General features: G+C 36.5%; 1 protein-coding gene across 2 annotated transcripts in view; it reads right to left on the bottom strand.

Annotated features, from left to right (window-relative positions):
- HPSE2 (heparanase 2 (inactive)) overlaps positions 1-24,515 on the bottom strand; it is a 403,699-nt gene that overhangs the window by 155,212 nt on the left and 223,972 nt on the right. For both annotated transcript variants that reach the window (XM_016219880.2, XM_087824495.1), the window contains exon 5: positions 16,746-16,917. In XM_016219880.2, coding sequence (XP_016075366.1) covers positions 16,746-16,917 — 172 coding nt within the window. The remainder of the gene's footprint in view (positions 1-16,745; positions 16,918-24,515) is intronic.

Raw genomic sequence — 24,515 nt, forward strand, 5'->3', positions numbered from 1 at the left:
GTCAGTGAGCATGCAGTCAGCTACCTGCTTGAAGAGAGGAGAAAACTAGAAAACACAGGGAGAGTAAAAACAGATTAGCATCCAAAATACTATTCCTGCCAATGCATATTCTAAGCAGGGGAGACCTGATAATAATCCTACAAGTAGGATGGCCCAAAAATAGAGAGGGAGAGATGAAATTTTGCACCCCTTCCCAGGATATATTAAAAATTAGAAAACCTATAGAAGTATTTAGATACAAGTATCATTTTTTAAAAGAAATAAAATACTTAAAGTATATTTACATGAGCTTTACTCCTCTAAAATAATTTCTAAAATCTCTGAAACAGAAATAGTATTTTATGTAAAACTGTCTCCATTTACATATAAAAATAACCATAATGAAAATAACACTGACATTTATAGTGCTTTCTCACTGTAAAATTTTTTTCAGCTTCTCATGTGTATAATTTCACATAACCCTGAAAACAACCCTGGTAGGCAGATATTCCTAATTTATAGTGGAGGAGGCTGAGTCTCATGGAGGTTATGTGACTTGCTCAAATTCACAGAGTTTGTATGGACTAAACCCAGGTTCTCTGATTCCGAACCCTACCCTCTTTCTAGGATCCTATGCTGCCTCCAAGCTGTTTTCATGAGGTCAAGAAGTACATTACAACTCTTAGATGCAAAAAATAAGTTGAACTTTTGCCATGAGAAAATACCATCATATTTATCAGAAAAGGCAAAAAGGCCTGTGTACCTTCTTTGCTTGCTGGCTTCCTCTCACAGACTTGAGCATTTCGGTGCCTGTTTGTAAGACAAGGCGTTAAAGCAGGTATCAAAAGGTGACTGACTCAGGGCCTCTGCTTTAAGACAACTGCAATAAAGTCAAGAAGACAGACACTGAGACAATTAGCTATCAGTCTCTATGTGCTCACTACTGGTACAAACTAACTGCTGTGGGAGAGCAGGAAAGGGAGCAGTTAGCTCTACTTCTATGGTGTTAGCAGAAGGGTAAGCACTGAGAGAGGCTCCACATTGCACATGACATTGCACCTGGCATTGAAAGAAGAGTAGGATTTTGCCATGAAGAGCAGCGGAGGCATAGGAACAGCTTGAGCAAAGTGAATGTGTTCTCAGGAGTCCAGTGTGGCTTGATGTCAGGGGACAGGTAAGGGAGTGGGCGGAGGTCAGACCAGCCTGTGATGCTAACATGCCTGGCCTTTATTCTGTAACAACTAGGTATACAAGTCCATGTCCTATTTATCTTTGTCTCACTAGCACTCAACATACTAATTATAAAATATAGCTAGCTCATCCTTCATGTGTATTTGTTGTATTTATCCCGTGTTTAAACGAGAGGGAGTGTCAGTATCAGCTTTATGAGTTTTAGGAAGCTCACTCTGACTTTGGTAAAGGTGAAAGGTACTGGTGTGGACTAACTGGCAGGAGATGAGTATACAAGTTGGGAGACTTTGAAATGTGAAAATGAAGTCACAACTGAGAAATACTGTTGGAGCACTCAAGAGGACACCGCAGGTGTGTTTAAGTGGGGGAGAGAGAGGACCCTGAAGTTTAAAACTTTTTTAAAAAAATTTTCAATTACAGTTTATATTCAATATAATTTTTTAAATTAATTTTAGGGTGGAGGGGAGAGAGAGAGATGTATTCCTTGTTTCACTCATTTATGCATTCATTGATTGATTCTTGTTATGTGCCCTGACCAAGGATTGAACCTGGGACCTTGGTGTATCAGGACGATGCTCTAACCAACTGAGCTACCCAGCCAGGGCCTCAATATGATTTTATATTAGTTTCAGGTGTACAGTATAGTAATTAGACAATCATATACTTTATAAAGTGTTCCCCTGATATTTCCAGTACCTACCTGGAACCATATACAGTATTACGTTATTACTGACTATATTCCCTATGTTGTACTTTACATCCTTGTGACTATTTTGTAACTACTAATTTGTACTTCTTAATACTCACCTTTTTCACCCAGTCCCCCAACCCTTCTCCCCTTTGGCAACTGAAACCTTAAGTTTGTTTGTTGTTGTTGTTTAAAGCATTACATTTTTAGTACCTTTTTTTTTTTTTAATATGTCTTTATTGATTTCAGAGAGAGGAAGGGAGAGGGAGAGAGAGAGATAGAAACATCAATGATGAGAGAGTCATTGATTGGCTGCCTCCTGCATGCCCCCTACTGGGGATCGAGCCTGCAACCCTGGCATGTGCCCTGACCGGAACTGAACGGAGATCTGGATCATAGGTCGATGCTCAATCTCTGAGCCACACTGGCCAGGGGAACACTTAAGGTTTAATTTCAGTAATGCCGTTGTCCATGTGGGCAACCCAGGAACAGACTTTTGAGGCTGATGTTGGTGAACGTATTCCAATCATCCTGATTATGTCTCAGATAACTTGAAGTAAATAGTTATTGATGGCAAGTTATGCATTCACAGAAAATTAGGAGGAAAAAATAATCATCAATGCCTTGTTTGGCTAAAAGACTCTGGGTAGGCAATTAAGAATACATCTAACTTGGCATTTTAGAAGTTGGGAAATGGTTCTTCATGGTACTATAATCTGAAGATCTTCATATGCATTGGATAGTTTGTTCTGCTACAGGTTGGTAAGTCCTTAAATACCCTTCCATTATCAAATGTAGCATTATAAAAAGAATGGGGAAACTAGAGTTAGGAACATTTAAAGTAATGCTAATGTTTTCACCCTACACCCCTGACCCACACCCCTCAAAGAAAATCTATAATATCAATAATTAAAATTTAATGGACCCATATATAAGATATTATATAATTTACAGAGCAATATTTTAAAATTGAATATAGGAAAAGACCTACCATGATCCTGGACAGGAAAATCAATTATTTTTCTTAAACTAATTTATGGGTTTAATAAAATTCTAATAAAAAATCCCAGCAGATATTTTTGAAACTTTATAAAATCATTCTAACATTCATCTGAAGAAGCCAAGAAAATTCTGAAAAATTGGAATAATGAAGGGACATTTATTTGATGTACCATTTATTAAAATATGCCATAAAAGCTGCAATGATTAAAACATTCCTAGCTCAGGAATTATTAAGGAAATCTATGGAGCAGAAAACAATTTTTTAAAAAATTATACATAAAAATTTATTGCAAGAAAAAAGTTTAGTACATGAAAAAGCCAAAGCATTTTTTAATATGGATTTGTGGCTATTTGGAAAAAAAATTAAAGTCAGATCCTCATCTAATATCTTATTTTGTATAAGAAATCAAAACAGTAAAATGTAGCTTAGTTTCATTATATTTTTAAAAATACTTCAATCACAACTTAATATTTTTAAACAAATGATATTGTCATCTTAATTTTAGTAGTATATTGAAGCAGTAGAAAAGAGGTTTTTGCTAAATTTGAGAAAACATCATTATATGTGTTCATATGAATATTGCTATAAACTGTATCTTTTCTTTTTTCCTCTTAGCAAAATGACAGACCAACTTCAAACATATGGAAGCATTTCTACACTTATTTCAAGGAGCAAAAATCTATTTCAAATAATGTCAAACAAAATATACATTTCCAAATACTACCAGGATGACCAAACATACCCTTGTTTTTTTTGAGATGTGTAAAAAGCTCATCTAAAATGAAGCAAATGTTTTGTTTTTAGATGTCCTTGAATGATATTATAAAACCCCTAGAAATACAAAAACCAACCACAGAGCCCTGGCCAGTGTTGCTCAGTGGTTAGAGCATTGGCCCATGCATGGAAGGGTGTCTGATTCAATTCCTAGTCAAGGGCATGTACCTGGGTTGCAGGTTCGTTCCCCAGCCTGGGTCAGGACACATGCAGGAGGCAACCAATCGATGTATTTCTCTCAAATCCATGCTTCTATCCCCCCCTGCCCCACCCATCCCTCCCTTCCTCCATTCCACTCTCTCTAAAAATCAATGGGGGGAAAAAATCCTTAAGTGAGGATTAACCAAAAAAGCAAAAAACAGACAACAAAAAAAACCAACCACAGAAATAACACATAAAGAAAACTGATTAGACAAAACTCCAAGGAATGGATATTATAGCCAAAGAGTTTGGGGAATTCTCCCCACCCCCATTCCCCTTCCCTGAGAATTACGGCTCTCGGTATCTACTCTGCATCTATATCGTTTCTATACTGTGGGTTTTTCTTTAATTTTTAAAAATTTATTTTTATTGTTGAGAGTATTAGAGATACCCCCTATTTTCCCCCCTCTTCTCCCTCCACCAGGCTCCCACCCTACCCCAGGTCTTCGGGTGCTATTATCTATGTCCGTGGGCTATGCATATAAATTCTTAGGTTAATCTCTTCCCACCTCCCTCCCACCTCCTTCCCTTTGAGATCTGTCAGTCTGTCCCATGCTTCCATGGCTCTGGACCTGTTTTGTTAAAGTATGGTTGGCACAGAATATTATATTAGTTTCAGGTGTTTTTATATCTATACTGGCACTGTAGAGGACAAGTCCAAAAAGATCATAATTTTCTTTGTTCAGATCTAACACTGATGGATTCTTCTGCTTTCTAGTTCTCAGAAACTGGCCCAAACCACATAAATGAACAACTTCAACACAGCTGCAGAACACTCAGCAACAGCAATATTAGAGGTAGAATAGCTTGCACACAGACTAGTGCTGTCAGGAGTAAAATACCACTGGGAAAGTGAAATTCTGTTTAGGGTCTGGTGTTATCCAAGGATTTTCCACCAGCCACCTCCATTCTAATCCCTAGATTTAGGTCTATGAATGTGCAAGTAAAAGATGACCCAGGCTGTAATGACAAGAGGGGAAGATCTTGGTTTTCCACGATGGGGTGTCTCCATACCTGCATTGTGAAGACAGAAATTCTAGATGATTACCTAGAGAACAGAAGGTGTCTGCCCTCATGCTGACACCCAGTCATGCAAAGAAGGATAAGGGACAGAGGAGGCAGGGACCTGTATCAAAGGAAATTGGCCAGTGCCAGGCAGACCTTTCAGTACTGGGAAGTCTTTCCTATTGGAGCCAAGCTGCTGCTATGGAAAAAAACAAAATATCCCTTTTCATTGTGAGAGTTCCTTTCCTTCCCCAAGAGACCCCAAATCTGGGAGAATTTCTTTCCTTTGTTATCCACCTGCACATATGACGTATCTGAAATATTGTTGAGCCTTCTCTCCCAGGGCATATCACAGCTCTCTTATAATAAGGCACATCTTTATTCATGGCCTTTGGGGTTTTGATTTCTACTTCTGGACCACAGAGTGCAACCCTAAAAACTGGATTCTAAATTCCTCTCCCAGGAAGGAGGATAAATCCTTCACAGGGGCTGAATGTCTAAGTACAAACTTCACGAGAACGGGCAGCCGGATCTTTCTTCCTTGTCTGCAAAGAGGATCTTTGGTTCTGTAACTAACATGAGTAAGATGTGGCAGCCATTCCATACAAAAACCTAGAAAAACTTGTGAGAAAAGCATTCATTTTGAGTTACAGAAAACCAGGGACCTTCCATTTGGTCCAAAGCCAGTTACTTTTCCATGGCTAATTATATACTGAGCTATACTAGGTACTGCATTGAACAAATAAACTATTGACACCTTTCTTTCTTTCTCTTCCCCTCCTTTCCAGCCTCCCTTCCTTCTCCCTGACTCCCACCTTCCTTTTCTCTCCCTACCCCTATTTATATATAATAGTACACTGGAAGTAGGCTGATAGGCTTCCCCTCCAGCTTAAAATTCCCTTAATTTCATAGATTTATAGAGCTGTTAATATACAGAGACTAGAGATGGGTGAAAGTTTTCAATCAGTCTCTCTTGCCAATAAGTTATACCATCAGGTTTAATTTAAGGAGGTTCTTGAATGAGGAAAGGAAAAAATAAGTTAGCTGCAATTACTGGTTGACACAGACAGCAAGCAGTTTATATAATGTAAACCCCTATTAGGTTGGTATTATCACTTCTGTTTTATAGATGAAGAAACTGTGTTCGAGATCTCCCAGGTAAAAAGCAGCAGAGCTGAGGTTCAAACCCAGTTCTGGCTCTAAAGCGCTTGTTCAAACCATGCAGAGATGGCAAATTTGTGATGTGTGTGGTGCTGCTCCCTTTTTCTGAGTCCACAGTAGATGCTGGTAATAGATCTCAATACTCTCTCACTAATCTCAGAATTGGCCTAAGAATCCTTCTCAAAACAGGGTTCCAGGCACTTTTACCTGGAACTGACCCCCAACATGAAGTCCATTTGCTGCTAATGGGGCAGTGGGGTTTGGAGGAAGGAGGCTACATAGAACAGTGTCTGGAACTAAATGGAGGCAGATGTGAGACAATAATACATAAAGGACAAAATAAGTTTGCTTGATTAGAATGAAGACAAATGGCAGGGATGTGGGGGAGGGGGGTATGAGAGAAGACGCTGAAACATCTGGAAGGCTATGGCTGGAGCTGGAAGGTGCTGGTTAGGGGAGTATTCTGACAGACATCTCTTGACAGTCTAAAATGCTGAGGGGAAGTCATAAAGACTTGGATGCAAGCAAAGAAGGCTATAACTGACCTGATATGATTTGCCCTGGCTATGGTAGGAAGGAGGAAAACGCATCAAGATGTTATGATGGATTTCAAACAAAAAAGCAAACTTTCCAAAAGCTCAAGACCTGGAATGAAGCTGCATCTAAGGGGGTAAACACTGTGGAACTAAGGTGAGGAAGGATTATGTTTCTCATATGCTAGGAAAAGAGCACCACAGAGGCCCAGGAGTCAGACCGATATCTAATTTAAGACCTGGTGCCACAGCTTATTTGCCATGTGACCTTGAGTAAGTTGTTTAACCTCCCTGAACCATTTCAAATAGAGAGAACAGCAACTACTTTCCAAAGGTTTTGTGAAGATTAACAAGATAACATACATGAAGGACCAAGTATACTGTATAATGTTGGCACTCAATAAATGTGAACTTTGTAAATAATTTAACATCTGTGCACCTCCATTCCTTGGTCTGTAAAATAAAGATAATAAAACCTGCTCTGCCTCTATTACAGGGCAGTGGTTCTCATACTTTGATGTGCAAAGAATATCTGGGGTTCCTGTTCAAAATGCCAATATCTAGGTCCTATTTCCACACATTATGGTTTGGTAGGTCTGGGCTGAAGTCTAAGAATCATGCTGCATTTTTAAGAATCTCTTTGGGTGCTTTAAATGCAGGGGAATCATGACCACACCTTTGACAGATTCTGATCTTAGCAGCACCTGCTGGAATGGGCCATTCTTGGAGGAGAAAGTGGGTTCTGAGGTAAAGTAGAAGAGCAAAGGAAGAAAAAAATGGAAGAAAATAAGTGAGGAAAAATATTTCCCAGACCATCTGTTTAGTTAAATCCTAGTCTATGTTCCATGATTCTAGGCTCCTTCTAACCCCCACATGACTTCTCTGACATTAAAGGAAGAAAGAAACGTCCTTAATCATAATGGCAATAACTGATAACCTTGGGCTTGGGTAAGGAATTAGGCTGTTTCTCTAATCAGGGAAGAAGTCCTTACCAGGAAAAAATATATATAAAAGAAAGCAAGTTTAGAAGTAAGCTGTCATTAACACAATTCTCAGCCAGGGAGCAGAGCAGATCTTTGCAGTAGACGGTTCTTCTTTGCTACTGAGCACTGAACAGGGGCTGGGAGGCCTTGCCTCTCTCTAGAGGCAGAGATGAAAATTCTCTTCTCGTGAGCTAGGAGGAATAAACTGTTCTCTCCTCCTGTAGTTTGGTCAAGTCATATAACTTCCACAGTTGAAATAAAACAGAATGATAATTAGGTATAACATTGTAATAATTACTCTGTGTATCAAACTGTCCCCATGTGTACATCTTTCCACTGCAAACTAGATTGTGGTATAAGCAAGTTTCTAGGCAGGAGGTAGAGTCGTGATCACCCTCATTATACTGACATGTTATTGTAGCTACTCTTTCCAGTTCCCATCCTCATTTAGAGCTCTGAACTGCTTAGAAGGCTATATCAAGTCATACTCAAAAAAGCAATTAGGAAAAAAATCTGTCTTTTCATCTTTGAAAAATATATTTTTTAATTTTAACAACTTCGGCTGACATTTCTTTATATGACAACTGTACCAGGAACTGTGCTAAGTTCATTAAATTCATTATCCCATTTAACTTCACAACAATCTAAGAAATAGGTATTTTTATTAGTCCCATTTGACAGATGAGGAAACTGAGGTTTTAGAGAGATTAAATAATTCCTCGAGATGACCTAGCTAGTTGAGAACCTGGGTTTCATCTAGTTTCAAACTGCATGCTCTTCACCATCCTGCTTTTTCCCCTCCCCAAATTCCACTATATTGACTCACTATGGTAGAAAACAGAAGGCTCTTGTTTTAAAATGCCCTTATGAAGGAAGAGACCCATGCAGTAAAAATGCCTACAGCCCACAGTCATAAGGAGAGCCTGTGTATAGGAACATAATGAAGTTTCCATTCTTACCCATCCACACAACCTCCATTATTATCTACACTTTGGATATAAGTGGGGTCTATAAATCAGCATTAGGTACTTAGTAGAAGTATTGGTAATTAGACACAACTGAGGATAGCAATTCTGGATATAAAAGGCTTTTTTCCCTGTTTCTGGTTTGTAGATGACTGAGCATATAGCATACATCATGTAGTCTGTTGTGACGGAAAAGACTGTTGTTTGCTTTCTAATTCTCTTCTGCTTTTATCCTCTGTCCAAATTAGAATGCTTTCCATAGTTCTCTGGGCCATCATGGGAGCTAAAGGCCCTGTCTAGCTTTCTGTTCTAATACAGTTTCAGGTTAGAATATTCCACTAGCAACTCTGCAGGATGTCAGGCTAACTTCTATTCTTCATTTGTTCATTCAACAAATTTGAGCACCTAACTATGTATTAGGCTTTTTGCCAGCACTACATATACATTGATAAATACAACAGACATACTTCCCACCATCACGGAGTTTATGATCTATAACCAACAAATAAATTATAAATATGTAGTTACAAATTGTGATAAATGCTATAAAGAGGGCTGACAGCGAGTTGACAGAGAATTACTTAGCTCAGTTACTCAAAGAAGGACTCTGATGGGTTAAGAGAAACCTGGCATGTGGAAAGTGAGGAGAGCAGTCTAGGCAGAAAGAAGAGCATATGTGAAGGCCTTCAAATACAGAGAGGCGTAGCACATACCAGGTCAGTGAGACCTGACTGAAGTAAGAAAAAGGGAAAGCTGGAAAAGATAAGAATAAAGAGCTGGGCAGCAGCCAGATCATTCATTACAGAGCCTTGTCAGACGTGGTAAGGAGATTAAATTTTATTCTAGGAGCAGTGAAAAGTCATTAAATAGTCGTTAGCAATGACTGACATCATGCAAATTATATTTATAAAAGATTTTCTGGCAACTGAGTGGCAAATATACTGGAAAGGACAAGAATGGACGCAAAAAAACTAAACAAAACAAAACAAAAAACCAGTAATGAGGCTATCAATGGTGGCCTGGGTTCTGAGTGCTCCCTATTGTAATTCTTTTGTTTGCTCTCCTGCTGTCCCTCCCTTAAAGCAGGGCCCATATTCCAAATCAGCGTAGTTCAAACATGTTAGTGAAACACCAGTTCTTCAAGACGGTCTCTGAAAATAAGACTCTGGTCGAATAACTAAAGAAATTCTGCATGCTAAATCCCCTTCTTGGAGATTCATAATGTAAACTAATGTATTAAAGGTTCTGGGAAGTGTTTCAGTAAATTTGTGTATCCCAGTATTTCTCAAACTTACTTGACCATGGAACCTTTTATTTTTCTCCCTTCCACATAATGTTAATAGTCTACAGAACTGACATTCTCCAGAGTACATTTAAGGAAATGCCGCCGCAAGTCATCCTAACCGACTCCACTCCCTGGGCTCGGCAACCCGGGCGTCCTCTTCTCCATCTCTCCATTTATTATTCTAATGAGTTAGACAGCATTTTCTGACTCCACATACACTACATGAGGACATCAACCTTGCGTGTCTTATTTCTTCTTCTAATTTCTACCATGTATTTTCTATCAACTATTCCTTTACTTTTACACTGTGAAGGTCAATAAAGTTTTTACTCTTTTCTGTAACCATCATTTTCTTCCTTGATTCTGGGCTGCATCTCTTATGAGCCAGCTGTTGGGTGTCCTGAATTAATCCTCTATATCAGTAATATTTTATCTCAAACTTTCTGTCTCTGTCTAAGTTCTGTGTATGGGTGATTTCCTTGATTTTATCTTCCAATTCTTTTATTAGATTTTTTTCTTTTAAAAGCTTTTTGGATATATAATTTAATACCATTATATCAATATAATTGTACCTTTTTTATAGAAATGTGTTTTTACTCTACAAGTATAATATCTTACTATATCTTTATAAGAATACTATTCCAGGTTTTTATTTTTAAAGTTCTGATCCTGAGTTATAATCTTCTTGGGTCAATTTTTAAATTTCTTTTTTTTGGTTTTTCTCTTCCATGCTACTGGTTTCCTTCTTATGTCTTGTGATCTTTGGCTGTGAATTCATATTTAAAAATTGGGGACTAAGTAAACTCTTCTAAGTAGCAGGTGCAGATTTTTTTCAGCTATTGAATATGTGGCTTTTTTTAGATAAGTCTCTCTTTTCACTGGGATGTCTCTTTTGTAGGCAGAGCTTGCTGACTACCACATTACACTTTAGAGAGGGGGGAGGAGGAGCGCACAGGAAGCCCTTGGCATGGGTATCCCACAATGCTTTATTCAGTGTTTTATTTACTATGCAAGAGCAACTCCATGTTAGTAATACTAGCTCATCCCCATTCCTTCAGTCTCTTTGGTGAGGGCTCCCAAGCTTTGGTTCGGCATTGGCTTGGAGATAGCAGACTGAGCTGTCTGCTCTATATGGGCAGGGCCAGGCACTTAAATGATGAGGAAGAGCTGAGCTGTGGGAGTAGCCCCCTGCAGACAGACTTTCATACCAACCCCGTGGCTTGGCCTCCCGTCCTCATTCCATCCTCCTGACTCTGAGCCTATTTGCTGGGCAGATTGGTTATCTTTTCCCAGAGCTCATGCTCTCTGGGTTGCCATTTCCTTACTCTGCTTAATCTGTTGACAGGCTTCCATCTGTTTAACTGTCTTACAGAAATCTGTCAAAAATCTCTCATCTGCTGATGATCCCTTTTGTGTGTGTTTATTATTACAGATTTGTTCTTTACCAATTAAAATAGGAGCTGGAATGGTGGTTCCAGGAGGAAATGGAGGAGCCTGGGCTCAGATCTTTATCCTGAACTATATTTTAAAGTCACTTTTTGTTGCTGCAGAGACATTGTATCCTGAGCATGAATATGTGTTCATTCTGGTGTACTTTCCTTTTGAAAAGTTCTTTTTTTTTTGGTATGTAATGGCACTTGAAAGAGATATTAACTATTCAGAAGGTGGAAGTCATCCTTTATTAATTCCATTCTCTCAGCCCCACTCAACAAATCATGTCTACCATAACTTTTCACCATCTCCCCTGCCATTTACCTCAACCCAATCCACCATCATGTCATAGTGAAACAGACTCCTTACTGAGCTCTTTTGCTCTCTTACTTTTAACCCTGCAATCTATTTGGCACACAGAATAGGGAAAGTAGACTATAGCACATGTTGCTGCCCTTTTAACTCTGTAATGGCTTTCCATTGTTCATAGAATAAAATACACAATCTCTTCATCGTGGTAAAGCTGGTCCTTGCCTGTCTATGCATTCTTATGTCCTACCACTCTCCTTTTGCTCACAGTACTGCCCATCTTCCTATTCCTCAAATGCCATAAACTTGTTTCTGATTCAGGACATTGACAAACACAACTTAGAACCTCACCTAGAACTTTCTTCCCTCTATTCTTTGAACAGCTGGCTCTTTCATTCTTTTGTTCTAGGCTTAAATAAATTATTCCTCAGAAAAGTTTTATCTGATCACCTTGTCCAAATAGCTCCCCTAACCCCAGGTATCTTGATCACTTCTTTCACAGGTATACTTGCAATTTGTAATAATTTATTTGTTTTTCTTATGTACTGTGGCTCTCTCTTGGCTATACTCATCAACATACACCCAGAACTTAAGCAAGGATCAAACACAAAATAGGTGTTCAATAAATATTTGAGAGGGCATGTAGTGCTCATCTCCTTATGATGTAAAAGCCTCATAAAAGGCCTCAAAAGGAGCCTTAGTAAACATGCTTTCAATGAATATCTGCTTTTCTTGACACTACTGCATTACCAAAAAATAGATTAGATCCCTACTCTATAGCAGACATAGCAATAAACTCCAAGTTAAAAGAGCTTAACACTGAAAATTAAAACATTAAAAAAGCCCATATGAAAAGGAAATAGAACTTTGTCCTAACTGTATTAGGAAAGAAACAGAAAAGACTATCAATAAGAAAGTAGATGAGATAGTTATAATAAAAATAAACTCCTGCAACAATAAAAACATGTTTCAAAGTAATAAAAAAGCAATAGGTTAAGATAAAATTGTCATTACATAAATGATGCGTAAAAGTTTACAAAAGAAAAACAAAGGAAAGTGATATACCCCTAAAGAACAATTCTTCATGCCTTTAGATAAAAATCAATGACTAGAAATAGCTGGTTCCTGAGTGAGGAAATGAAAATAATAAAACAAACATTTTATTAAGTGCTTCCCATATTCCAGGCAACATGCTAGACCCTGCAGATCTAAACATGAAGATACTATCTCTGTCCTAGTGGAGTTTATATCCTAACTGGAATGATAGTCCTGTAACTACCTAAGTTAAAAAGCTAAAAATTAGTTTGTCTCTATAAAACTAAAGCTAAACATTATGATTTATATAAATCACCATAATTTATTTAAATCACTATTTATACAATGATTTTAAATAAATCACAATCACATTTATGCATACTGCTTTTGGGTCATATGAATGTAGAGCCAGTTGTTGAATAAGACAGTATTTATTCAACAAGCACTTATAAGACACCTACTGCATTCCTAGTTCTGAGGCTACAGAATGAATAAAACATAGGCTGGATCCTGATCCTTGTCCACAATCTATTAGGGGAGATAGATATGTAAATAGATAAGATATCATCATTTGATAAGTGCTATACCAGAAAAATAAACAAAGTGCCATGTAAGGACAGAAAAGGTGATAAGAAATCTTGCCTAAAAGTGTCAGAGAAGATCTACTGGAAAGATGAGAAATTAAGAAAGAGGGTGGTATTCCAAAGACAATGCCACAAGATAAAAAGGTGCAATAGCAAAAAGTATATGGCACCTTCCAAAATGTACATATATTTTGATAGCTAAGGGCAGGTTGTGCAAAAGGGATGTAGCTGTACACTGGCTGCAAAATGAGACTGGCTGCTGAAGGCCAGGGGTGCATGTGAAAGGGTTTGGACTTCAAGCAAGGGTGATTCGATCACATGTTGCATTTTTTTAAAAAACTACTCAAATCTATACGAAGCAATTGTTAGAGTCTAAGACTAGATATGGAGAAATCATTTAGGAGGAAAAATAATAAGGTTTAAAATAAAAATGAAAAGAAGACAGGATATGAGTGATACTAACATGTCAGAAATAATAGAATTTAATAAGTAACTGATGGAACTATGTGAATAAAGGAGAGGAATGAATCTAAAATTGTCTCCTGGCCTGCGCCTGAGGCAAAATGGTATTGTGTCATTAACCAAACTTGGGATGGGAAAAAGGAAACAACATAAGGATTTAGAAAATGTTCAGCTCTTTTCATAGTTAGCAGAATTCAAATTTAAACAATCATAAGGAATCTTGCATCAATTAAAATAGAGTAAATTAATAAAAATTACAATACTCATTGTTGTGGGGTATTGGGGAAAAAGATTCACTAATACATTGCTGCCCTGCAACCTGGTGAAATTGTTCTGAAAAAGAAAAATCTGGCAACAAAAATAAAGGCCATAAAAATTATCATATACATACTTCAACCCAGAAACCCAACTTCTTGGAATACAGCCCAAGGATGTAATTCAAAAGAAATAAAAAACCTGTTTGTATAAAGATGTTTATAGCTGTGCTATATATTACAGACAAAAACTGGAAACAGTCCAAATGCCCAACAGTGAGGGAAAGCTTTGGTACATTAATGCAATAGAATATTTTATTGCTATTAAGAATGACAAATATGAGAACTATGTAGAAATAAAGAAAGGGCAATATAAAGCAATGAGTAAAACATGCAGAACTCAAAATGATACATATACAATGATCACAACTATGTAAAATTATATCTGTATAACCAGGAGAATTGGAAAAGACTACAGAGCTGGTAATTTAGAGTGCTGACATTTTTGTTATTGTTGGTTGAGTTGCTGGGAATGTTTATGTGTTTCAAGTTATATTTCACTGTATATTTAGTACATATACATTAAGAAAGACAAATCTCCAGTTTTTTCCTGGCATATAAAGGGAAAAAAGTGCTCACCGGGACGTTTCTTTGCCCTAAGAGATTTTCCCCAGTCTCTTGAGTCCTGTTAGGCTTTGGATGTACAGGGAAGTGAACCCCGCCACTTGCTACCACAGCATCCAGTTACATGCGCATTTCTTTTATCTGTCACTTACTATTGTATCCAAGTTCCTTGACTTATTCATAACAGATCAGCATCCATGTGCTCACATTTGCAGCATGTACACAAACTAGGATGCCCTAACTACACCTATGCACTGGGTAGAAGTGTATCCTCAGTATGACTTTTTAATCTCCGACATGGAGAAATACTTGTTTCTTACCTGCTGTTACCCTGGTGGAATTATACCTCCATTTAACGAAGGCCAATCTCTCTGGACTCCATTTCTTCTAACCTTAAAGGACTTCTCACTTTGTTTATATCTTCAGTTTCTTATAGCATCTAGCTCTTCTTTCCTGAATAAGTCTCATCAACATACAAACCTGTTCAACTGTCTCCCAGGAGAAATATGCCATCACTATCTTTGACGCCCACTATCTCTCTTAGTTTTCCTGCCCTCCTTCACAGTAAAAATTCTGTTAAGGGTTGTTGTCCATATTATTGTTTCCAGTCTTCACACCCTCATTCACTCTTCAAACTATTGTGATCTGCCATCTGTTCCCACCACTCCCCTGAACTGTGTTATCCGAAGTCACAAACAACTTGCATGTTGTCCAATACATTGGTATTTTTCTATCTACCTGTTACTTGACCTCCTGGCTTCCCAGCAGCACTCCTCCCTTATTTAAAACTCTCCTTTCTTGGTTCCTGTGACACCTAATTTCTCCCTTTTTTTCTTACTTCTAAGGTCATTCCTCTTTTCTCCCTCTAAATGTAAGAGTTCCTCTGACCTCTCTCCTAAGCCTCTGTCTCTTCTTTTTATACACTGTCTCTAATTGATCTCTTCTATTCCTAATGCAAATAGGTTATAAGGATATCCTATTTGCATTTTAATGACCCCCAAATGAATATCGCTAGCAGAGATCTTAATCCTCTGTCTCATTCAATGATATACTTGACATCAAATATAATAAATATAAAGTGAAATCTAAAGTCATGATTTTCTTCCTAGACCAGTTACTCTTCCAATCTTCCCATTTCTGTAAATGACAATACCACACACCCAGTTGTTTGAATATCCCTATGTCATATCGCCATACATTTATCTAATATATCGACTTTGGGATTCTATCTTCAACAATATATTTCCTTGCTGCCATCTTAGTTCTAGGTCCCCATTATTCTTTCTCTCTCTACTACAGCAGCCTTTTCACTGCTTCCTCTCCAATCTGTTTTCCATAGAACACATAGCATACTTTTTGTAAAATAAGTCAAATTATTTCTCTCCCCAGCTTAATAACATTCACTATTTTTCCATTATACTTAGAAGAAATTCTAAGTCCTTAGCTATGCCTATAAATCCCTACCTAATTACTTCTCTAGCTATACCTGTCTTTAGCTAACCTGGTTCTTTTTTTATCCTCAGTCTTTGCACATGCTTTTCTTTCTCCCAAGAACACTGATACTATTCACTTTACACTTTGTCTAGTTAACACCTCCCTATAATTTAGATTACACTTTAAATATCTCTTTTCCTCTTATGTGTGACTTCATTAAGGAAATCCTTCCATGACCTCCTGCTCAGTCAAATCCCAGCCCTTAGAGTCATTCATAGTACTATGTACCTTTACTTGGTATTGTCTTAGTTTTAAGATCAGTTGATTAATGTCTACATCTCTCCTACTATACTATATACTCCATGAAGGCAGAGAAAGTATCTGTTTTGTTTATTATTACATACGCAGCTCCTAACATGGTACTCGGGACATATAATTTACTCAAGACACATTTACTCCAGAATGAATGAATAATTAATACAGGGTTATGCTACTGAGAGGACACTGTCAGCCCCATGAGAATGCATTAATCAAATCATTTTTAAAAAGATAACCCAAAAGCATAACTACATGGACATGAATGATAGAGTTATTGGCTTTGTTTGATTATGTATTATGTATTCCCTCCCCAATCCTATCCCCTGCTGACTGTGGAAAGTCTGGAGAGATGAAAAGTTATTCCACTGTTTGATGGAGAATCCCTGGTTTAGAGTGCGGAAAATCACTATGGAAAAAAAATCTCTCTGCCCTTCTTAAGAACAAAATAACCTGGAAAAATACGAATACATTAATTCATTACATTTAATAAATAATATTATAAGAACTGCTAAATAATCTGACATACCCATCTAGGAGGGCGATGACATTCTTCCTGGGCCGCCCAATATTGGGGCCATACAAGCTGGCTCTGGAGTAAATCCGGATAGGCTGCAACAAGCTCTTCAGCTGGATGTAATCCTTTCCCAACTGGCTGCCATTTACTGCCCGGCCATGCATGGTGCGATAGTTATTTGGCTCTAGGTTAAAAGAAGACATGCAAGTCAGAGTTGAGAAGGGTAAGGCTCTGCCAACCCTTTGCTGTCCACAGATCTCTCTGCCTTTTTCTTAACAATATGAATAAAATAACCAAAAGAGGGTGTGAGCTAGCTTAACTTGAGGAACCACTCCAACAAAACAGTCAAATGCCGTCTTACTATTCTATTCATTTTCAAACTAATTTTCACAAAAGATCACCTAATCTACAACAGAGAGAACATAATGATTTTCAGGTGATATTTGATAATGAGTGTATACTGGGTTGAATTGTGTTCTATTCAAAATTTATGTCTACCTAAAACTTCAGAATGTGACCTTATTTGGAAACAGGATCTTAGAAGATGTAATTAGTTAAGATGAAGTGACATGGGATTAGAGTGTGCCTTAAATCCAACAACCAATGTCTTTATAAAAGAGAGGGAGATTCAGGTTCACAAACATACAGGGAAGAAGGCCATATGTCAATGGAAGCAAAGATTGGAGGGATGCTGCTGTACCAAGGATTGCTGGCAGCTACCAGAAGCTAGGAGAGAGGAATGAAATAGATTCTTCCTCAGAGCCTCCAGAAGGAATCAACCTTGGTAATGCCTTGATTTCAGACTCCTGGTCTCTTGATCTGTGAGAGAATAAGTTTCTGTTGTTTTATACCACCAAGCTCATGATATTTTGTTATGACAGGCTTAGGAAACTAATATAAATGGTAAAAAAGGAAAGCTACATAAATATGGTCATTGTACCAAAAAGTTAGAAAAATGTAATGTTTAATAATAACAAAATAGCTGAGTGAAAAGATGTAGAGCAAAATCCCCTCTCCTAGTTTTTCTTAACTTGGTAGTTCTAAAGGGCAAGAAAAGTCTTAAATACCAGCAGCTCCACTGTTGAAGGGAACTAATTTGATTTGGAATGAAGTACATGCTCCAAGAAGACATACAGGCTAGCTTGAGGTTTTGATATTGGCAGGGGAAATAAACAGACCAGCAGACTTGCAAGAAATTTAGCAGGGAGATTTGGGGAATAAGACAGCAACAGTGAGCCTTGATAGCTCACATACACTCCTTATAGTCCAGAAGGCTGTGCATGCTCAGGAGAGACTGGAGAGGGCACTAGCTATCTATGCATTCCCAGATGAACGTGAAACCTAGTACACTCATAAAGAAGACATGAGAAGGCACGTCAGAAAGTTAAGTCAGTCAGACTTGTAAATTGCCTAAATTTTTAATGTGTTTCCCAATCCACATACAGATCCACTGGCGAATGGTGGAAGCCTTAATGGCTTAATTAAGCACAACCTCGGATCAATCATTGTCTCACCATTAAGCAAAGTTGACTCAAGGAAACCTCTAGGGAGCTGGCCTTAAAAATAAAAAAATTAAAAAATAAAAAACTTAAGAGATATTAGCAGGTAATAATACAAGGGAGACAGACTCTACAGAATTAGTTCAAACAAATAAACAAAAAGAAACAACACAAATAACCTCTGGGATGGAGGGTTTGGAATTCAGGGTTGCTCTAACATATTATCTAAATATATTGTTTTCAATTACCTAACATATTGTTTTCAACAACAACAAAATTATGACACACGAAGAGGTAGGAAAGTATGAACACAAACAAGAAAAAAAGCAGTAAATAGAAACTCTCTCGGGGGGTCCAAATGTTAGACTTAGCAGATAAGGACTTCAAAACTGTATGTTCAAAGAAATAAAGGAAACAATAAAAATGAAAGAAAAGTATAAATTTATTGACTGGTCAAATATAAATAAAGAGATAGAAATTATATAAAATGATCAAATGGAAATCTTGGTACTGACATGGCTCTTCACATACAGAAGAACACAGTAAAACAGCAGCTGAATTTTTACCAGAAATAATGGAGACCAGAAGACAGTGGGGTTTTTATATCAAAAATGCTGAAGGAGGCGGAAGGGATCGATGGACATCTATAGTACTTTCAACAATAAAGATAAAATTTTAAAAATAAAATTAAAAATAAATAAATGAAGAAATGAATAAATAAGCAATCATTTATCTGCTTATGCTTTAACCATTGGCTGTAGAGGTTTTTCAGAGTTTATAATATCTGATATAATCATTAAAAACAAAGTTGTTCTGCCACATATAAAGAATAAAATGTTAATTATTAACAACAACAAAAAAAGAAAGAAAATGCTGAAGGGAAAAAAATGTCAACCAAGAATTCTATAAGCAGCAATCCTTCAAAACGTAAAGCAAAATTTAGACCTGCCCAGAAAAACAAAGGACAGAATTTGTTGTGAGAAAATCTGCCTTTCGAGAAATAAAAAGGGAGGTCTTTTAGGTGAAAGGAAATGACACAAGATGGTAAATGAAAACCACACAAAGAAAGAGAGAACACCAGTAAAGGTAATTAAATAGGTAAACATAAAAACAATTTAAAATAGTCATTACTCTTAACTAATTTAAATAAGAGTTGCATAAAACAAAAACTAGAAAACTGTACTGTTGGGCTTAACACTTACAAAGATATGATATTTAGAATAATAATGGTATAAAGGAGGTAGATATAGAGCTCTATTGGAGTGAAGTTTGTATATTTAACTAGAATCAAGTCACTATTACTCTAAAGTACATTGTAATGAATTAAAATGTATTATAACAAGAAACTACTAAGAAAATGACTAAAACAAAACAAAGAATTAAAATGATACCTTAGACAATATCTGTTTTGCATAAAAACAAAGGAGAAACAAACGATCAAAAAAGAAGGAAATGGAAAACAGCAAGCTCATAGATGTAAATTCAACTATATCAGCAATTACATTAAATGTAAATGAACTAAACACTCCAATTATAAGCAGAAATTGTCAGACTGCAAAAAAAAAAAAATCCAACTAAAGAGACACACTTTAAAGTCAAAGGCACAAATAGGTTGAAAGTAAAAGGATGAAAAAAGATATGCCATTCAAACAGTAATCATAAGAGAGCTGGAATAACTATACTATCATCAGACAAAATAGACTTTAAGACAAAAATGTTACTAGAGACAATGGGGAGCATTTTTATAATGGTAAGAGTCAATTTATGAAAAAGATATAATAATTATACACATATCAACAACACCAAAATGCATGAAATAAAATTTTAAAAATTGAAGAGAAAATTCAACAATAATGGAAGGTGACTTTAATACCACATTCTCAATAATGGATAGAACAACTAGACAGAAAATCAGCAAGGATACAGGAAACTTGACCAATTGTATTAGCTAAATTAACTTGATTGATATCTACAGAACACTCCACCTAACAACAGCAGGATACACACTTTTTTCTAGTGCATACATAACATTCTTCACAACAGACCATATGCTAGGCCATAAAACAAGTCTCATATATTAAAAGAGATTAAATCATATAATGTATGTGTATTGACTGCAACAGAATTAAACTAGAATTTGACAAAAGAAAAAATTTTGAGAAATCTATGAATATTTGGAACTTAAATAATCCATGAGTCAAAGAAGAAATCACAAGGGGACTTAGAAACTATTTTTAATGGAATAAAAATTTAAAAATATAAAAACACATGGGATTACACCAAAGGCACAGTCCATGAAAGAAATAATTGATAATCTGGATTCATTCAGATTAAAAATGGCTGCTCTGCAAAAGACAATGTTAGGAGAATGAGAAGACAAGTCACAGACTGGGGAAAAATGCAACTGGGTTCTTTCATTTAACATAATCTTTTCAAGGCTCTTCTAGGTTGTAGCATATATCAATACTCCATTTTCATGGCAATATAATATTCCAATATATGGCTATACCTCATTTTATTATTCATTCATCAGTTGATGAACATTGGGTTGTTTCTGGGTTTTGGCTATTATGAATAATGCTACTATGAATATTTGTGTACAGGTTTTTGTGTGAACATAAGTTTTCATTTTTCATAGACATAAACCTAGGAGTGGAATTGCTAGGTCATATGTAACTCTTTTTAACTTTTTGAAGAACTACCAAATTGTTCTCCAAAGTGGCTACACTATTTTATATTCCCATTAGCAGAGTGTGAGTCCAATTCTCTACATCTTTGCCAAGAGCGGCATTTTCCTTTTCTATTATTACAGCCGTCCTAGGGATGTGAAGTGCTATTTCACTGAGGTTTGATTTGGTTTTGCTTGATGGCTAATGATGTTAAGCATCTTTTCACATGTTTAATCACCATTTATATTTCTTCTCTGGAAAATCTTTTGTCCAGTCGTATTCTTTTAACTGATTCTTCTGTTGTTCTTAGTATGAAGTGAAAGGACACAACAAGTAAAATTCATAGTTACAAGAAGTATGTCTACACTGTGGCTCATATTCTTTTTCATAATTAACAGACTGTATTTTGATATTTTAGAGCAATTTTCAGTTTATAGAAAATTGCACAGGTAGTACAAACAGTTCCTATATACCCTATCCTCCCCCCCCACACACAATTTCCCCATTATTAACACCTTGCCTTGGTGCGGCACATTTGTTACAATTGATGAACCCATAATGATATGTTATAAGTCAAGTCAATGGTCTACCCTGTGTTCTAAGGCTGTATGGGTTTTGATAAATGCATAATGTCATGTATCCATCATTATAGTATGATACAGAATAAGTTCGCCCTCCAAAATCTTGTACTCCGCCTATTCATCCTTTCTTCCATCCCCCTGAACTCCTAGAAACCACTGATCTGTTCACTCTCTATAGCTCTTCCTGCCTTTGCCAGGGTATCATGTAGTTGGAATCATGGTTCACAGTCTATTAAATGGATATGGAGTTGGCTTCATATGCCCTGAACAGTCACTGCTGGTGCATGCCCCGCAGCCATAGCCAAAAAATGACCAAAGCAGGTTTTCTGTCCCCTGTCAACCTAATATGGACAGAGAAGTCACTGGTGTGTCAATGAGGCAAGTCAGAACAACAGATTTCACCTTGGTTTTTACAAGTTACAAAAGGGATTTAAAATATTTAAGAATAGCAGGTGAGAGATAGATTGGACCATGTCAGTTAGATTGTTCTCTCTCATTATATCATGTTCTAAACAAACAAAGATGAATGTTTAAGAAATTTGTAGAAGGTGATAATTATTTATTCTGTTTCTTAAGGACTCAGTTGCACCTCAACAGTGGGTCATACCAGTGATAACAATAAAATGAATGACCTTGGTCATATCAGTGATTCATCCCGTGCCCACACATGTAACAGCTACCCCACAAATGCTTTCTTCAGCTATCTAACTGTAACACTAAATAGTCAAACACTGTAAACTCTAACACTAAACCATGCTCATGAGAGAACACGGCTCTCCACTATGACAATGAACTCAAACAAAGAACTGATGTAATCCAAACATCATCACATTCCCTTAACAATCAAAGAATATAATTAACTTAAGTGCTTACAAATGTAAGCTATGAATTTATCAACACTTTTGTGCATTATTTATATTTTTATCCTACATTATTTGTTGGTTAAGCAACTTCTCTGATTTATTCTATACTCCTTTATAACTGTAAAGGGTCCTCCAACTTTAATATATGAGTGTTTAACCATTCAATAGCTTTAACTTTATCCTACCTTTACCTTTAGACAACATGCTCCTACAAACTAGGAATTCTTTGTTGCATTTACGCATTCTCCACCACAGTATCCTCTACCAAGAGATGTGGCGGTGGGAGAGAAGGATGCTAAGGATGTCCTTCAGCTCCCACGCCAGTACTTGGCATATTTTGCATAGCAGGTGCTCAGTAGTAAATACAGGAATAAGTAAATAGCATAAAAGTATGTATGTGGACGGATGTATGAGGAGAAAGGATTGAGAAGATGAAGGTGATGAAGGTGAGGAACAGACGGAGAGGGAAAGGAGAAAAGTAAGTATGTTGAGTTTAACAGACTATTTATTAATCATAGCAAAGAAACTACATATGGTTTTTCATCTACCTCTCTCCTCTTTTCCCCTCCTCTCCTTCCCTAACCATTAAAACTTTATCCTATGAAAATACAGTTCTCTAAAGCTCTGAGCTACGACCTACCCTCATAAACAATTGGCAATGTGTTTGAAGACAGTGCCTCAACCTTATATTTGGCCTTCCCAAGGCTGTAACTGTCATAAACACAAATATATACAATTGAAATGGATAAATGGCTAACATAAGTATATCATACATTAATCCACACAATCACAGACTAAAAGTTTAGTAAATATTTAGTGAATTAATAACTAAATAAAGCTGGGCTGCTACAATCATCATCTCTAAGGAGCTAAATTTTGTAAGGTCAGAAATTTGATTTTATGAAATCACTCAGTAGACATCAGATTCCAAGAAACTGAATCATATAACTAAAAACATAAGAAAATAATTGGTAAGTGTATAGGTCAGGTGTAGGGGTGAACATATGACACTAATTAAGTAATTATAATAGCTTTTATTTGCTCACAGAAGTGGGCAGATCTATTTTGGGGGTGCACTTAATTTGGGGAGCAATTCATAATGTAGAGTTCAGTTAGAGATGCTGCATTACTTTCAGAGGACTTCTGTTAAGAATAACCCTCTAAACAACAAACACCATGTCCCTGAAGCAGATTTGGACTAAAATTCTTATTCTACACTTCCAGGGGTTGATTACCAGCTTCAAAATGCCCCAAGTTCTTCCTTACTTTAGATTTACCAATGAGTAATAGAAATGCAAATAATCACAATCATCCCCTAGCATTAAGCAAATACAGAGTTTACAATTTATCACATTTAAGGAAACATTTTATATCTACAGAATGTAGCTAAAAATTTGTATCAAGAAAGTCATTCTTTCATAGATTTTGACATCCTAAACTTTGTAATTTTCACCTCTTGATATTGTGTATATCTTGATTTTCTGGTCTATCGTGCACACTATTCACTGATTTCAAAGGGGGGAAAAGTAAGTTAGTCACTTGAAGTTTAGCTACTCTCAGAGAAACAACCAAAGAAATGTCTACTTTGGTTTTTCCAGTGCTATATTTTCTCTAAAGATAAAATATTTGTTAATAGGATGTGGCTATATGGGAAGAAGAGTGATTAGAGGACTGACCAGTTCTACTGTCCTTCCTTAAATCTGGGTATAATGATTAAACTATTACCTCTGTCCAAAAAAGATAAGGTTACAAAAAAAATAGATAAAAGTTTAGAGAGACAAGTGTAAGCCAGGAAGATGACCATGCAGATAATTTTTGAGAGGGAAGGACCTGAATGTATAACACAATGGTTGTGAGCAGAATACACAAGATATCTTAAGAGATATAATTCTAGCACAAGAAAAATTATCAGTAGTTTCAAAATAAATTAGAAGCAGCAGCAAAATAAATCTTCCTCAAACCCTAAAAGGTGTGTTGAATTTGACAGACTATTTATTAATCATATCAAAAAAACAGAAATGCAGTTTTTAAAATAAAAGGACAAAGTCTAGTCTTCTTGACTAGAGACTCAAAAACCACCTATTTCTACCTGGATAGAAATGCTCATAAAAAAATTAGCAGGTATTTTCCACTTTATCAAATTTTAAAATTCACAAAAGTCTCAGGCTAC

The sequence above is a fragment of the Miniopterus natalensis genome, chromosome 14 (genome assembly GCF_054644295.1).
Source record: "Miniopterus natalensis isolate mMinNat1 chromosome 14, mMinNat1.hap1, whole genome shotgun sequence".
NCBI classification, from domain to species: domain Eukaryota; kingdom Metazoa; phylum Chordata; class Mammalia; order Chiroptera; family Miniopteridae; genus Miniopterus; species Miniopterus natalensis.